The sequence below is a fragment of the Chrysemys picta genome, chromosome 1 (assembly GCF_011386835.1).
Source record: "Chrysemys picta bellii isolate R12L10 chromosome 1, ASM1138683v2, whole genome shotgun sequence".
NCBI classification, from domain to species: Eukaryota; Metazoa; Chordata; order Testudines; family Emydidae; genus Chrysemys; species Chrysemys picta.
This window is the reverse complement of record NC_088791.1, coordinates 229,964,639-229,982,852: the sequence shown is the minus strand read 5'-3', so window position 1 is coordinate 229,982,852 and position 18,214 is coordinate 229,964,639. Positions and strand designations below refer to the sequence as shown.

The 18,214-nt window shown below is 44.9% G+C and overlaps 2 protein-coding genes across 9 annotated transcripts in view; one reads left to right on the top strand and one right to left on the bottom strand.

The window, feature by feature from the left end:
- The window catches only part of LOC101951641 (CD99 antigen), a 514,232-nt gene that overhangs the window by 132,909 nt on the left and 363,109 nt on the right, over nucleotides 1–18,214 (top strand). The window lies entirely within an intron of this gene.
- The window catches only part of LOC101950729 (arylsulfatase H), a 42,201-nt gene continuing 25,484 nt past the window's right edge, over nucleotides 1,498–18,214 (bottom strand). For all 6 annotated transcript variants that reach the window (XM_042840830.2, XM_042840831.2, XM_065580766.1 and 3 more), the window contains exons 9-11: nucleotides 16,193–16,355; nucleotides 14,807–14,928; nucleotides 1,498–4,740 (exon numbers count right to left, since the gene is read on the bottom strand). In XM_042840830.2, coding sequence (XP_042696764.1) covers nucleotides 4,328–4,740; nucleotides 14,807–14,928; nucleotides 16,193–16,355 — 698 coding nt within the window. In that variant the 3' untranslated portion in view covers nucleotides 1,498–4,327. The remainder of the gene's footprint in view (nucleotides 4,741–14,806; nucleotides 14,929–16,192; nucleotides 16,356–18,214) is intronic.

The window sequence follows — 18,214 nt, the reverse complement described above, 5'->3', positions numbered from 1 at the left end:
ACCAGTCCCAGAACAGGCTGTGGCACAGAAACAACAGCAAATTTCGTGTGTGTGCCCCCCGCCCCAAGAAATAGCCCACTGCCAAGCCCACAGCAATCCTGGTGGAGCCAGAAGCCACCTCAGAGTTTGGTAAGTATGACTCAAATTTACAGTTTATTGTTACACTAATGGGAGGGATTTCTGCTATAAGCAGCAATGCAAATATTTTAAGTCCTGACTACCAGTTTGTGGGCACTAATGCTGGATTGTATTATAGTGCCTTGGCATCCCTGCCCCTTGTTCAAAATGGTGGGACTTGGAATTTCAAACATTCATAAACAACTGTAAAGTCACAAATGTTTGCTAGGATCATTCAGACTTTCCTTTCACTCACAAGAAATTAGCCACTCTGCAATCACTCCTCCTGGGTCTATGGAGGCACAAGGAAGGAAGGAAGGGGTTGGGTGGGGGTTGCAGGGGGTTGGTTTCTATTTCCAAATCTTATCCATTTCAGTTTCATGTAGTTCAGGGGTCAGCAACCTCTGGCACGCGGCTTGCCAAGGTAAGCACCCTGGCGGGCCGGGCCAGTTTGTTTATCTGCCGCATCTGCAGGTTCAGCTGATCGCAGCTCCCACTGGCCATGGTTTGCCACTCCAGGCCAAGGGGGGCGGTGAGAATAGGGTGACCAGATGAGGGGAAGAAAATATTGGGACACGGGGGGGGGGGGGGAAAGTGCTGAGCAAAAAAAAAAAAAAGTGTTGCCGGTGGATATCGGGATTTTATTGGGACGTGGTCACCCTAGGTGGGAAGCCGCGACCAGCACATCCCCTGGCCCGTGCCGCTTCCCACAACCACCGTTGCCCTGGAGTGGTGAACTGCGGCCAATGGGAGCCACGATCTAACCTGTGGACACGGCAGGTAAATAAACTGGCCCAGCCCACCAGGGTGCTTACCCTGGCAAGCCACGTGCCAGAGGTTGCCGACCCATGATATAGTCCATGCAGTCTACCCATCACAAAATCATTTCGCCAAAGCATAAGTGGGGTGTCATTTTTTTTCCCCAACCGGTGCCGGGAGCTCTGAGCAGGAGCGGAGCTTAACAGAGAACTGTTTCAGTTACTCCTCTCCAGCATGACTGCAAGTATACGATTTCCTGCTGCCTCTCCCACACCACATCATAAACACCCTGCTCTGTACCCTTAGTCCAGCAGTAACTTGGACACTATCAGGGCAGCCCATACATTCAGGACTCATGAGCAGCTGGGAAGGGCAAATAAACCCAAGGATGCCTTTCTTCTTCAACCTCTCTCTGGTGAAAACCTCCACTCCCATCCCCCACCACCCAGTGAGAGGAAAACATGGAAAGGAGAACATGCACCCAGGGGACATGCAGTGCTAGGGGTATTATATTGGATATTGAACATTTCCTTGTGTGTGTGGTTTTGTAATGGCAGATGGTCTGCCCAACACTATGTGAGTGTTGAACTATTTTTAGACGTTTACAAATAAAGCATGCTCTGTTTTCAAGAAAGTTTATTATCATTGCATCATATCACAATTATAATTTGAGATAATAAAGCTAAAAGCAGGTTCAGGGGCAATTCACTGTTAGTAAGCCAACAGTACTCCTGTATTTACTGAGTATAGAAATTCACATCAATAAATTCCATGTGTAAAACCATACTGTCCCCCTCACCCCACCCCAAATTCATTATTAATCATGTCATTCAGACTTACATGCTGCATGGCAATCAAGCCCCTGGCCCCTCAAACACTGCTCCTGCACATAAAATGAGTTAATTTCCCCCCACCCCCCCAGGACATTCAAACAAGTACTATTCCCCCTAATCCATTGGGCTGTGCAAGACCACAATGTGAGAACACAAAACATCCCTGGCTTCCTCAGTGGTAGCTGTACTTTCTGGCTGAGGGTACCAATCCAGTGGCCCCTTGCTGTCGTAGGTCCAGTCAGGGGGAAATGGCTCACCTCTGGCTTCACAAAGATTATGAAGGGCACAGCAATCCAAACAAGGTGGACAACATTGATGACACTGGCATCCAAACAGGTGTGTAGACATTTCCAGTGAGCCTTCAATCTGCCTCAAGCACACTCAACCTCCATTCTACACCTGCCCAGAGTGTAATTAAACCATCTTTTGTCATGGCCTCTGAAATCAGGATACAGTTTTATAAGCCCAGGCACTAGGGGTATGTGGGCTCCCCCAGAATAACAGTGCAGACAGTAACACCATTTATGTCAATGGCATTTGGTGGGATTAGTGTCCCAGATTATCCATGAATATAGATTCCTTATTGGCAAAAAACTTGGGCACTGAATTTTTCCTGTGCTGCCCACATTGACATTCCTAAATCTACCTCTCTGGTCCACGCATAGCAATGAAGTAGTACCCTTTGCAGCGTATATACTGAGGTGCTCCTTGAGGAGAGCAAACAAGGCCCAATAATAGCCCCAGCACAGTTTATTTATATAGATAGATCTCTCTATCTCATAGAGCTGGAAGGGGCCCTTAAAGGTCATCAAGTCAAGCCCAACCCCCTGCCTTCACTAGGCAGGACTAAATACTGATTTTGCCCCAGATCCCTGAGTGGCCCCCTCAAGGATTGAACTCACAACCCTGGGTTTAGCAGGCCAATGCTCAAACCACTAAGCTATCCCTCCCCCACAGTTAAGAAACCCCATTCTCACAAAGCCAGCAGTTACTGCTGGAATACATGCCTGATTGCCTTAGATACCTCTGCCACCACTTCAGTCAACTTTCCAACCTCACACTGGTTGATATTGGACCTGTATTTAAAAACAAATGTGCATTCAGTTTGGTAGTACATGTTCACCTCAGTGATTATCCCCCTCTGTTAAGACTTTTCTAACCTCTGCTTGAACTTGGGGCTCTGGCAGCCACACTGCAGCATGCAGACCCGAGTTAAACTAACCAGATCCCAGAGGCACTAGCACCTCACCTGATGCAGGGCTGTACATTGCAGTGTGGCTGCCAGAACCCTGGGGTGAAAGTAACATTAAACACTTACCAGTATGGGAGCCTGGCTCTGGGCCCCAGGAAGGGGCGGGGCCTTGGGCAGAAGGAGCAGGGGTGAGTGGGGTCAGCCTCCCCCAGCCAGCCCATCTGTGCTGCCTGGCCCATGCCGCCCAGGGCTCTCGCAGTGATTCAAAGGGCCTGGGGCTCTGGCTGCGGTAGGGGCGGCCGGGAGCCCCGCGCCCTTTTAAATCGCCGGCCCTGGGGCATCTGCTCTTCCTCCCCACCCCTCCCCCCGGGGTATGTGTGTGTGCAAAAGGGGCAACAACATTAAAGCGCTGCCACAGCAGTGCTTTAACATTAGCTGCGTATGGGCTGGTATCGGTGACCACTTTTTACCGGTACGTTCTACCAGCCCACTTTCACCCCTGCCAGAGTCCCAGGTTCACTCAGCAGTTAGAAAAGTCTTAATGTAGGGATAGCGTACAATATAGATGCTCAAGCTCAGGGATACCAAACACCGGTCAGCTGACTTGAGTTTCACTAACCCTGGGCTTTCCTTGCAGTATAGCCATACCCACTGCCTGTGAAATTTGGTACCAGCCCTGTCAAAGCAGCTACTGAGTCATATCTTTCTGAAGGATGAAGTTCAACACTTGAAGTAGCTGAGAGAACTAGTTCAATACAGAACATACGTGGTGCATCATTTTCAAGAGCTGTGCCATTTGTAGTTCGCATTTAATTCAGTGGGAGCTGCGGAATCTCAGGACTTCAGAATATCAAGCCATTTATTACAGCATCTCTCTATGGGTTTAAGAGTCTAACATTAGGTACCCAATATTTAAAAGTCTTGACCTTTTGTCGTGGGACTCATGGCCTGGCAGACAACCAGATTTGCTGACAAGGTACTGATGTGATTTAGTAGATGAGGTGAACATGTTTCAACATATTACCAAACTGAATGCATGTTTGTTTTTAAATACAGGATAGTCTCTGAGATCCATCCTCTGACACAAGCCTATGGAGTGTGACACTTTACCTGAGTAACACTTAAACAGAAACTACCCCAGTGATTTAGTTTTATATAATCAATAATTTGCTTGAATTTAAAGCCAGTAGAAAAAAATTCCAGTTGATTTATTTGGGGCCAAAGCCTGAGTTTGCTGTTGAGGGCCAAATTGCACTGGTGTAACTGAAACAGAATTTGGGCCAGAGATTGTGTTCAGGCCTTAATCAAGAAGACTCCAGGTCTACTGAACAGAGCATTGATAGGGTGAATCAGAAGTGAGAGGAATGTCTGTTTCAAGTAGTCCAGTGTAATTTAGCCAAGGTCATTTAAGTGTTGTTCTCTTTTTTCAGGTTACTAGCTGTTTGACTGTCTCCCTGTTCTTTCCTTGGTTAAAGAATTTCCTGTCACTGTCACCTTCTTTGTCACACCAGCAAAATGGGAATGTCCCACAGCATGGCTGCAGCCAGGGCTTCCAGACGTTGTTGTACCCAGAGAGCTGCTGAGGCACTGGAGTCAGTGTCTGGCGATGCTCCTGAACAGCTCTTTCTATTCTGCTTATTACTGTGTCAAACAGGGGCTCGGTGTCAGGAGACAGAGGTTTGATCTCAGCAGGGTCGCTGGAGAGATCAAAGAGCAAAGGAGGGTCATGATGGGTTACGTCTTCCCCGAAGCAACCGCACATTCCACTTTTATAACAGGCTCCAGCACCCTCTGGCTGGAATATTGGAGTTGTATAATGAGCCTTCCACAGTGCACCACCTGCCAGGAGAGAAACCAATTTAAGTAACAAAGATGGACATGAACTAGACAGAGCTCTCCTAAGGGCAGTATTTTCCCTGCAAAGGCTTTTATTCTGTCCCTGTCATAGGAAACAAGTGGCAAGCCAAGGTGACCATGCAACTATTTATCTACTGGGAACTACCTGAATTCCAAACTAGCCCTTTCCAAAAGCAGATGAACTAGTTATTTTTGTTCTTCTAAGGCGGTGATCTGTAGAACCATGTTTAAAAGCATTTCGTTTTACCGCAACTGGTACCTTCATTACCCTGCTAGAGATGACTTAGTTCTATGAGGCAAGGACTAGATCTTCCTGTGTGTAGACTGCATATGGTGCATTGCAGGTGCCAGCTACTGCTCTATAAATTGCTATGCAAGACCAATGCTCCTCTATGAGCTGGACTGCATTCCCTCTCTCTGCTTTGCAGACTATCAGCTCAAAAGACTGTCCCATAGAATTGTCCAGTGGGCCCCAGATAGCCAGAGGGAGAGCGTTATTCCCAATGTAATCACAAGGGCATTGGGAGTCAGTGAGAGTCTTGTATGGATGGAGCCACCTATTTAAAATGACTACTTGTGTATAGCTTTCAAAGAACATTCTCATCAGCATGGGGGCTCCCAGCTCATGGTAAGGAGGGAGCTGAAGCTGCTCTGGGGCAAGACTGTGATGTGTTCCCTCAAGGACTCAAACACTTCCCACAGTTTGCAGGCCCACATGTGCTGCACACTTTCTGCTATTCCCCTTTGTAGGGAGTAGCAAGGGATGCCGTAACAATTTTCATAGTGGGGGGCTGAGAGCCATTGAACCAAACTGTAACACCTGTATATAATGGAAACCACATCAAGCCAGGGGGTGCTGCAGTTCCAGCACCTATGGGTATAGCATAATACCTCTTACAGCGATAGCTAGCTCTGGTGGTTGGTGCCTTAGGTGGGGGAGTCCCATCTCTTCCCCCTGCCTCTGTGGAGCTGTGTGCACCTTCAGGGGAGTTGGAAGGGTGCAGTGCTTGCAGTCTGAGTGCAGGGACTGGAATTGTACCTGGCCCTTACGTGGTCTGCCCAAGGGGAAAAAAATTTATGGTCTCTCTCTGCACTTTGCACTCACGGAAGGACCAGACAGAATCTGGTCCCAACTTATTTCCAGTCTCATCACGTAGCCTAGTCCTGAAAGCAGGGCAGTTTACTGGATATCACCTGTAGCCCAATAATAATAATACAACAGAAACAGAAACTTGTTTTCAACACAGTGTAATGAATACTAGATTGCAGCACCATGGCAGCATGTTGTACCGAGCTGTTGCACAGAGCAGTGGCTCTCCAGCCGCTGATCGATAGTCTGAACAGAACTATATCAAACAAAGAGGAAAGTAGCAGCATGACAGTAGGAGGCTGGCTAATAATGAAAAATGACAAGGTGTTAAGAGTGAAACTGAATGCAGTTCAACAGGAGATTTGCCTCCACCCCCCCTGTATCCCCTGCTCTGATGGGAGATGATACAATTGATCTGAGCAAAGCTGTTTGAGTGACATTATTAATTGAGACAAGGTGGGCGAGGTAATATCATTTATTAGATCAACTTCTGTTAGAGAGACAGACAAGCTTTCAAGCTACACAGAGCTCTTCCTCAGGTCTGGGAAATGTACTCCAAGATTACCTCACCCACCTTGTCTTTCTCTCATATCCTGGCAGTGACATGGCTACAACAGCACTGCATACATTATTATTATTAATTTATCACTAGTATAATTTTATTTTCTATAAACAATCGGGGCCATGTTTTTTAAAATGGAAGTCCAAGGTCCACATAAAAAATGGTCATGCTCCCACTTGGTAGCAGCCATCGGATGGTAACACATTTAGGCCCTGATCCCCTGTAATTTAAATCATTCTAGAAGGAGGAGGTGATTGTGTCCAGCACAAGAGAGAGATTAGACATGATGCCTAAATGACGAAAGGGTAGGTTCAACACTCTGAGCCATTTCTGTAATGCATGCAGCACAAAAGCCTACGTTTGCGTTCTGTATATATGACATTTTCTTTTTGGTTCAGTGGAATCTGCTGAACTCTCCTGCTTTCTGTTGTGCCCTGAGCTGTTCTCCATGACTGGGAGGCTGCAGCTTTACCCCGCGATCTGAGTGAGTCACATGTTGCTGCAGCCAGGATGTCTTTTGCTAATCAAAAACTATTAGGAGAAAGGTGGTAGAAACAATATTGCATCTAAAAATCTAGCAAATACTCCAGTTGAACACCTTCCATGGGTATATATCTTAATTTAGTTGTAAATTACAACTATAGCTTTCAGGCTGCATCTCAGAACTTCTTTGGTGTGATCACTTCTGGCTGAATTCCTCTGTAGTTCTGGATTAAAATAATGTATTTGGAAATATGGTAGACACAGATGTTTCCCCTCTCAGACATTAGCAGAAATTATAAAAACAAAAGATGGATTGATAAATAAAGGACACAGCCATTAATTGTAGATGAAGTTTAAGATTAACAATTTCTCAGTATGTGTTTTTTCTTGGCTATATTTAGATATGTGAATTCATACTGTAGTATATCTAGATACATTTTCAATAGATAGATATGTATCTCTCATTATATATAGTCTATATTATATATAATCTATATACCAATTATGTCATTGATATGTGTTCAAAAAAGTTAACCTAGCTATGCATTTCATTAAATATTTTGGGCCATATTAGCCCAGTTACCTGGCTGTCTATTTAGCTCACTTAGGCCTGGTCCACACTAACCCCCCACTTCGGACTAAGGTACGCAAATTCAGCTACGTTAATAACGTAGCTGAATTTGAAGTACCTTAGTCCGAACTTACCGTGGGTCCAGATGCGGCAGGCAGGCTCCCCCGTCGATGCTGCGTACTCCTCTCGCCGAGCTGGAGTACCGGCGTCGACGGCAAGCACTTCCACTGCCCTGCACCTTGTGTAGTTATTTACATCTGTGCAAAATGGGTAGAAAATGCTAAAGAACTACACAAGATGCAGGGCAATGCAGAATCTGTCTCCCTGTTAGTTAGTGCTGAAGGGTGCACTGAGAATGTGACAAACAACCGGAGTGTCTAGAAAAGAAAAGGAAAAACCCAGAAAACAATGGGGAAAAACAACATTGAAAGCTGAGTAGAATTCAGCATTGGAGAAGCCAGCAGGGGTTCCAACCAGCACAGACAGACAAAGAGGAACACATAATCGGAGTTAAAGCAACCCTGCCTGAACTTGAGGGAAGTGTGTTAATTTTGGGGTACCATGTTAATGTAATATGTCCAAGGAAAAACTGTTTCTTGAATCTAAATAACTCTCAAACCCATCTGGTGATAATCAATTTAACAAGCAGAAAGAAAGTGTCTCTAATAAGCCCTATTGTGTCAGGATAGAGGAAAGGACTCTTTAACATATAGACAAAAGACTTTCTCAGCCTAGATGAAGGGCCTAATTGATGAGTCCTCACTAGAAGACAGAAAGATACAATGGCTTCACATCCAGACAGCCCAATATACATACATGAAAGGACAATAAGTAGAACATGAACGTGATGTATTTTAAAATGAGCAGAACAACACAGAGAAATCAATTGGACTCCAAAGATTTCTCCTGCATTGTCAGAAAGGAATGAATCTGAGCAAGGCACAGATTTTTGTTTCAGATTAAATTACATGGAATATTACAATTTTTGGTTTAACTACATTTCATTTCACCTGCCTGAATTTCAGACCTACCCACATTTTGAATATATCTGATCTGCATGTCTGTAATGGACATGCACGTATAAGTTATGCAGCCAGATGAGCAAATTATTTTTTCTTTCAAATTTGTGGGGAAAAAGATTGCTTGAGTAGCTATGGGATTCCTCCCCAAAATTTTATCTTGCATTCTCTCTTATGTGACTAAGGTGGGAGCGGATATACATGTGCAGAATGCTTCATTTTTTATAGAACCATCTTGTGTTTCATTGGGATAACTAGGAAGGTACACAACTCTGTATGCAGTTAAGTAAACTGAATATACATAAGGTTATACAGGTAAAAGATGAGAGCAAGAGAGAGAGATTAACAATCCATTGTTACATTATTGGTACATTATAGGAATCAAAGTTATTTTGGTGCATTAGATCAATTTGAAACCAAGTATCAGACAGCAACACACATAAGCCAGTCTAAACACAAAGCTTAGTAGGGCATCAATATACATGACTATCATTATTTTTATATTACTATAGCAGCTATAGGCCCAAGTCAAGTCCTGAGATCAATTGGACAAATACATAGTAACAGACAACCCCTACGCTGGAGAGCTTTTAGTCTAGAGATTGACAATACAAAGGATGAAAGGGGGAAATCTGAGGAAAGTGAGATAAGGGAAGTAACTTACTCAGGGTCACAGAAGGTTAGTGGCAGAGTTGGCCATAGAAACACAGGTCTCCTGATTTCCAGTTTAGTGCCCTATCCATTGCTAGACCACTCTGCCTCTCAACAGGGTTAGATGATTAAAAGCTTGGTGTGCTCACATATTTTCCTACAAAGGCAGATTCATTTTATGTTTGCACTTCAGCATTTTGGTTTGGGCCAAAGGCCCCATTGGTTTCTATACTGACTTCTCCCTTAAGGCCCATCCTTTCTTGAACCTGTCCCAGAATGGTCAGATTTGGGCCGTGATTTGTCCTATTTCTTATATTTTGTGTAGGATTACACCTTAAGTGTAGGATTCTCTTTTGTGAGCCACACTACACTAACTCACTTACTAATCACCACTCTCAAACTTGTGACATTTTGTATTGTTTCGCAGGTGCTGCATGGGGATATTAGCCAGAATATAGTTAGTTGCATTTTTATCTGTCTGGGTCTTGGAAACAGTTTCAGGCTATTGTGTGTGCAAGACCAGAAATTTCTAATCTGTGGGGAGTCCCAGAAAATGTGTGTGCAGGGACCTATTTGACTACAACATCTCTCTCAGAGATTGCATGGATGGGAAGAGCGTTGGATTCACGTTGTTAGAAAAACTGGTGTGTAGAAGAAATGTCCATTGCTTTTATCCCATTGAATGTCTCTCCCAGGAGATGAAGAGGTGGGGCCCCCAGCTGTCAGGATATCTGCCCAAGTGTCCTCATCTAAGGGACTTAGGAATTCAAATACCTATTTTCTTTTTATATGTAGCCACTTGTCTGTTTCTGTATCTCATTCAGGGCTGTGGTGGGTCTGCTGACTAGTCCTTTAGTACTTATTGTTAAAAGCTTTATCTGTTAAATTTCAAATCTGGAAAACAGTTAAAGCATGGCCAGGCAGAACCCGTCTAAAAATGAAACATAGGGATTTAAATGGAGTACAAGTTGGAGATTGATGAAACACTCATTGGGAGGGGGTCCGAGGGAGGGGGAAATACTTCTTTTGAAGCACTTTGAGGCTTGGAACATCCCTATGCATTATAACACAATTCAAAGCAAAGCAATATTAATGGATACGCCGCTCCCTCCTCCCGCCCTCCCACCCCCCCACTTGGCATGTATTAGAATTTATCAGTGTACCACTGCCCTCTAGTGGAACGTTTCATAACGTACCTGCTTGACTATCAATTTTCTTGGAAGCTCATTTAAGTCTCCAGGCAGCTAAGATATAGAGCCAGGCTTCAACTCCAGCTGATGTTGTATGTTTGGAGAATTATTCATTCTGAAATCTAAACCAATCCAGCCTCCCTCTCTTTAAAACACACTCTCCTATTCAGATAAACTTTCAAACTTTAGCCAATAAGCTTCCTTGCCACATTTGTTGTTAGAAGATAACTGATCCTTTAAACTTGGAGTGGCTACATTCCAGACTATCTTTGTCTCCTCTCATCCCCATTTAATCCTACAGTGATTCATTAATCAGTCATTTTCTTTAGCAATGTGTATTCATCTGAGAGATGGGAGACTGGGGTTCAAGGCCCTGTTCTAAACCAGGCAGAGTGGGGATTTGAACCTGGTTCTCCTACAGTTTGAGGGAGTGCTCTTACTGCCAGGAGAGATAAGAGCCTCCCTCCAGCACATCAATTAGGCACTTAAAGGCCCAGATCAATGGGAGATTTGTGCCTTAGTCCCTTTGTTAACCTAGGCCTTAAGTTCTGCCCCATTTCACTCCTAGATAGCTTAGGCGGCTCCCCTCTCAATTGACAGGTTCTACAAATTCCTTTTTTAAGCGCCTAACTCTTCCCCATGCATTGTACAGGAAGCCTGGGAGCATAACTCAGGGCTTAGAGCCTAGATTCAGAAAGGTCCTTAGGCACCGAACTCAGATGATCTGAGCCTGTACGCACCTGACTGATTGGCTGAAGGGAGACACCCATCTCTGCTTGAGATTCTCAGCTGTGACTCCCCTCCTGCAGTTCTGTGTCTAGGCCAGGTCAGCCCTTTCTCACAAGAAAAGAAAGACAGAGAAGTGAACCTATCTCATTGTAGCCAATAGCCCAGTGGTTAGGGCAGTCACTTGCGATGTGGGAGACCTACATTCAAATCCCTTCTCTGTCTGGTTCAGAACAGGGACTTGAAGCCAGATCTTCCACCTCTCAGATGAGTATCCTAGCCCCTGGGCTGTGGAGTATTCGAGAGGATGCATGCACCCCACCCCAGCATCAAAAATTCCTGACCTGCTCACCCATGACTGTCATTTGTGTGAAACCCAATCTGGTAAGGGTGCCCTGAGAAAGGCCTGACCTGGAAGGTTCACTGGGGTGAGAGGCAGGGAAACTCCTAGTCTGAGAATTCTTTTGGGCTACGGAGTGAACAAGGGTTCAGAGCAGCTCGTGGGGTAGCATCAGGACTTAAACAGGATCAAAATGCAGAGGAGAAGGGCATAGACACTTAAGCAGTTGACCTAGTGCACCAGGCTAACAGGCGTCTCCCTACACTCAGGATATATTGGCATGGACCCTCTCATGCCGTTAGGTACCAAGACAAGCATAGCCACTGTAGCTAGCCCACACCCTAGCAACCAAACTGTCCCTCTTTCTTGCACACTCAATGCCTCTCTCATGCTTTGCCCTATTTTCTCTTTGTCCATGGCTGTCTGTTGGGTGGGTGCTGTGCTGTCCCACTCCACCAGTGGCCTGCATCTAGTCCTCCTGCAGCAGGGCCTGACAGGCATCAAGATTTCAGCGTGCTCAGACCACAACTACAGGGATTGGACCTCACTGACGATATAGATAATTCTCCTTATCTTTGTGGCCTTCAGGGCTTTGGCTTGAGAGAAGGATCCGAGCAGCTTATTAGCTGTGGCATGGTGTCAGGCCTTAGGGGGCTTTTGCAAATGTTGACTAGTGGAAATTTTAGGAGCCTGGGGGATTTAGATATCTCTGGGGTTAGGTGGCAGCTAAGGAGCAACTTTGAAAATGTCAGTGGCATCTAAGTGGTGGGCTTGGGCACCTAAAGAGGCAGATAGGCACCTAAATACCTCTCAGGATCTGGCCCATAGGCTTCACAACAGCGAACAACAACATCTTAATACCTTTAAAAAAATTGTCCCCAGTCACCCTCTGTGACTCAGTTTTCTATCTGTGCAATGGGAATAATAGCACTTCCCTACCTCACAAAGGTATAGTGAGGATAAATACCTTAAAGACTGTGAGGTGCTCAGATACTACAGTGATGGGGCTATACATGTACATAATATGATAGATACAATAGCTGATATATTCCATTCAAAATGTATTTAATATTTATGAGAAATGTTTAGAGGCATAGATCAACTTATTGGCTTTACAAACAGTAACTAATTAAGCCTCACAACACCCCTGTGAAGACCTTAAAAATTATTACCTCCATTTCAGAGATGGGGAAACCAAGGTAGAAATGTTAAGTGACTTGCTCAAGGTTTTAGAGATAGTGCTTAAATGAGGAGAAAGGGACGGTCTCCTCCGTCACCTTCTGCCTTTAACTCAGACATCAGGAGTGAGAAACATGGATTTCCTATAACCACTCATTCATGGATTCTGACACTATACTGTTTGCAGGTAGGGGACTCTGTGTCAGTGCAGGAATTAGAACTCAGGAATTCCTAGCTCCCAGTCCCTAGCTCCCAGATCTCCTTTTCTTAGGGGAACTTGACATCTTTAAGAATATATCAGCAAGGAAGTTTGTTTGTTTGAGGGTTTTGGAGTTGTCATAATTAAGAAATGCATTACAGCTGCTGTCAATTAGTGTAATTGAAGAAAGATGTTTCACAGCTGAGCCTTATAAAGGGAAAACCCAGTTAAACAGAGAAAACGGAACTCTTGAAAATAAGCAAACAACTTCTGAAGCTTAAAAAAATAAGCTGTATTCATGATCACTTGGTTGGTAGCTCTCCTGATGCTTCTGCAGCTGGAGCAATAAAAGCACTGGCTGTAGGCCAAGGGCCAGATTTTTAAAGGTATTTAGGCATTTAAAGATGCAGACAGACACCTAGTGGATTTTCAAAATCTCACATAAGGTCCTATTTGAGTCTTTACGTGCCTACATTTACCTTTAAAAATCCAACCCTTAGTAATAGCCATGAATCACACTCCTTTGTAACAGGAGAAAGTGTGAGAGCTACCAACTCAGCCATACTGAAACTTTCAGAGGTGCGGTATCAAGGTAACAGGTCACCCCGAATATTTTTACCTATTCTCTTCTATATAGGCTTTTGTACTGCGTTCATCACTGAGCACCTTCTATAGTAGTGCAATAAGCGGTGTGAGTAAGATCTATCTTCATGGGCAGCGTGTGACCTGCAGAATAGGGGATGCTAGCCCCCAGCACTGCCCCCTCTGCCCGAGGCTCTGCCCCTTCAAAGGGCACCCCCTGCTGGAGTCCAGAGTGCCCCCCACCACATCTGCTAGCCCCCCTAGCTCCGGAGCGCCAGGAGGGTGGGCGGCCTTGGCTGCAGTCCCCCCAGCCCTGGAAGGATGGGCGGTGCGTGGCCCCAGCCCTGGAGCACCAGGAGGGCCAGCAGCCACAGCCCCGCCAACCCCGGAGCGCCGGGAGGGCAACTGGCGCAGCCCCAATCCGAGCCAGGGCCACGCACAGGGGGACTGGAGGAGCCGCACTTCCGCATGTCGAGCAGGCGGGAAGCAGGAGGGGTGCGTGGGGGCAGAATGTGGGTGGGGCCACACCTGGCTTTTTGGGGAGGCACAGCCTCCCCCAGCCTATGGTACCCGCCGCCCATATCTGTCATGTGTTTATCCTCTTGTCCTCTCCCCAGGGACCCAAGCATGTGCAGTAGGGCATATCATTTTGGATTTTTCTTTTGTATAAATGTACACACACACTGCTATAGGTTCTGCTGCAGTCTTCACTGTGAGCTGCTAACCATCCCACCAGCCGTCCTGCTAGCCGCTCACCACCCCACTAGCTGCTCCTCCCCACCAGCCATCCTGCTAGCTGCTCACCAACATGTCTTCAGCCCCCGCCCCCACTTAACACAGCTCTCAGTGATTTCAGTTCTTAGTAACTTCAGCTCTTTAGTGATTTCACTGGTAGTAGGGGAGCCTCAGTGCTGGTGCACCACTAGCCCAAAGTAGATCTAATGCTTAGACCTAGGTATCAGTGATTTCAGCTCTGCAGCATGTAACAAGACTCCTAATTATCCCTGTTATTACACAGTGGAGAGAGGAGGCATCAAATTGGTGTTTGGGGCCTACACTACCAGGTACAAATACCTGTCCCCAACCTCTCTCAGTTCTCTAGGTTTTGGAACCCATGTCCCTTGCCTAGCGAGTGCTACTTAATTGAGGGCGAGTCCCTCCGTCATAAAATGCCAAGTACAGTTCTACTGTCCTTGATTCACATAACCAGGATAACAACAGTTTATTACTCCTGCCCCAATAACAAAGAGACTGGGGATCCCACAGCAGCCAAAGTGATCATTTGAGCAAGCAGTCCCATCATGCTAGGTAGGGTGGGTGTGCCCAAACAAATGAGATCAGTCCCTGAAGTCCTTTTCCACGCTCACTACCAGATGTCATGGTAGAGGCTGTCCTGACTTTGCTTATATATTAATAATCGAATCTGACCTGTTGTGGGGGAAATATTTATACTCACTGTCTTTTTGGTGCCACCGTACTGCATGTAAATATACCCCACAGTAGTGAAACATGAACTCATGCTCCGAATGCTGAACTTTTCCCTGCAGTAAAGGCATCAGGTTTCGACCATCGATCACTCTAATGTGAGGGAGAGAATGGAAGTCATCAAACTGGGGTGAGTACATTGTGTAGTCAGTACTCTCATTGCAAATGGCAATTCTTAAACAAGCTACCATTTGAATCAAGAAATGCAAAATTTAAAATTATATATGATTCCCCAGCTATAGAGACTTGAGCAACTGATTTTTTAGTTTAGCAGCAGTTCTGAAAAAAAAAAAAAAAACCAACCAATTAGACTTTTCAGGGAATTGAAAAATTCTATTTTTGGTCTGTTCCAGAGCAAAGATTTGAATCTGGGTCTCCTACCTCTTGGGTGAGTACCCTAACCGCTGGGGTTAAAAGTGACAGGATGGCAACCAGAGGACAGCATCACCTTCTCCCCTCCTCTGGCCATTTTATTAATGGCTGAAACTATTCATGTTATGTTCACAAATCATTTCAGGTCAATCAAAAGTGCATTTTTCATCAAATACAGTATTTGTCTGAAAAATTTCAGCCAGCTCTAATTGGGTCAGTGGAACAAAGACTTAATAGCTCACACCTCCACAGCACCTTTGCTCCAAGTGTCTCACAACACAAGTACATTAAAAAAAAATCACTATGGTGATGTATGTTAGCATGATCATTTGACAAAAGCATGAACTGTAGCCACTGGGAAGACCATTCTTTCAAACTTGGGTGACTAAGGCTGAAGTCAATGGGAACTGCTGGCATTCAGAACTCCTGAAACATCAGGTCACATGTAGATGATTAAATATGAATGTAGGAGCCTAACTAAGTACCAAAGTTTTATAATTTTGGTCTAAGTGGCTGGCCCACTGTCAGTCACACATTGAATTAGTGACAAAGCCAGAAATAGGACCCAGGTGTCCAGGCTCCCAGTCCTTTGCTTTATGCTCTAACAAATCATTACTGCCTCCCAAATTCCTATGCACCTCTAATACAAGAGGTTATTTTTAAAGAAAACCAGAATCATCCCAGGGAATTACACATATAAATTCGTTCCTATTGTTTGTTTATGAAAGAAAACAGAATTTAACTAAATTAATCCTATTTTTATATTAAGAAGTGAACCAGTCTTCTTTGTGTTTTCCTCAAAATCATACTGAATAGGTAGAGCTAAGCAGGAGGAAAGAGAAGGACATTTGTTTATTAAAACTGTTTGACTTTTAACCTGACAGTGTCCCTTTAAAACAAACAACTGTATATCAGGATGCGCAATATCAGTCTTTTAATTTCAACTGAAATGGAGCAAATATGGTTTATGAAACAGCCTCTATACCTGTCCTGAGGCATTATCCCTGCAGCCAGGTGAGCCACTGTGGGGTAAATGTCCATAAGACTTGTAGGTTCATCAATAACTGTATCCGCAGGCAATACTCCCGGCCATCTAAATATCCCTGGCACACGGATCCCTCCTTCCCAGCCTCCCATGCCTTTTCCACCTGTTGTAAGAGAAATGGCACCACAAGTGATGAGTCATTAGGACAGGGACTCAAGTTGTTGTGAATTTACAGATTAGAATACAATATTCAAACACTCTTTAAATGAAAATAAAACTCACTAAATCTAGGAGAGCAAGGAAAGCCAAGGTTAAAGGCAGTGCTAACTTCCCAGCTGAATATTACTACCATCTTTATATTAGGCCATTTTCTCCTATGGCTTCCAGGGCAATTCATGGGTTGTGAGGCATGAGGGACAGTTTTATTCTTAAAACTTCCAAAATAAACAAAATTCATATCTGCAACATTAATGTGGAATTTTGTGATTTAAATATAAATTAACCGCAGTAGAGGGCTCCTTGATTGCCAAGATCTGACAGAACAAACACAAAGTCAATGGAAGAGAGATTGAAATCTCGTATGACTCTCAGGAAAGCAACCGTGGGATAAAAAGGGCTCATCTGGCAGTTCCAACCAGAAGTAGAGGGAGCATAGCAAAATGGTTCATAGACGCAGAAGGAGACTCTGGGAGATAGTTGACAGTCTTCAAGCACTCCACAAACTAATCTACAACTGCAGGGATTCTCTGAGACAATTCTAGAAGGAAGTGTGCTATGTAGGAATATGAAAAAAAAAATTCAGACCACATTCTAGCAGTGCTGTAAAGGTACTCTAATAATAAAATGAAACAAAGGGGGAAGTGGATTATGGAAAATTGTTGGTCCTAACAGCGTGCATGGAACCTTTTCTGTATTGTGGGTGTCCAAAGCTGATCAAATTAAGGTCATCCCTTATGTAATAAAAGTAGACATTAAAAGACAATTAGTGGTAGATCTCAGTTATTCTCTGAAGAAGGTAATACTTGAGACTTAACCCTCATGAACATGTCAAACATACAGCCACAGTGTATTAGGTATGTGGAGTCTTTGCTTAAAGGATAGCAAAGCTGGGTGGAAATACAGCTGCTGTCAAAACCTCTCACTAAAAAGGAAAAATGAGATCTGCTAGGTAAAGATCTAGGAGCAGGGACCGGTCTTGGCATAGGCTTTTATTTTTCCCAGTGGGTGCTCTACCCCCCACTCTGCCCCAAGGCTGTGCCCCACTCCACCCCCTCTCTTAAGTCCCCTCCCTCACTCCGCCTCTTCCTGTCCATGCTCCGCCCTTTCCCTCGAGGCCCCATGCCAGCTGCCAAACAGCTGAATGGTGGCCCAGCTGAACAGCTGTGGCTGGTGGGTGATGACCACCCCCACTATTTTTTTCCATGGGTGCTTGAGCCCTGGAGCAACCATGGAGTCGGTGCCTATGCCTGATTCTCTCCTCACTTGTAGCCGTGTAGATCAGGAGCAACTCCAATGAAATCAGTGGAGTTACACTGGTATAAAATTAATGAACCACAGGTCGTTCACCAGCGGAGGTGGGAGTAAGCGCCGTCGACGGGGAGCCGCGGAGGTCGATTTTGCTGCCGTCCTCACAGCGGGGTAAGTCGGCTCCGATACGTCGAATTCAGCTACGCTATTTGCGTAGCTGAATTTGCGTATCTTAAATCGACCCCCCACTGTAGTGAAGACCTGCCCTGAGTAACGCCTGAACCAAATTATTCCAAACTTGCACTATTGCCCCTGTTGTGGCATACCAATCTCATAGTCAATCTCATTATGCATGTGGATTTTAGAATACTTTTAAAATTAAAAGAAGCTCATAATGCAGGGGGAGGACATATATTGGGAACCTCTTGATCAAATGACCTAAATATGCACCATAAATTTTACCCCAGCCCCTGAACAGCTTTTTAATTATTGCTTCCCCAAAAGGGAAGTGGGTGATGGAAATTATCCATGATTGATCCCGAGAGAGTAATATCA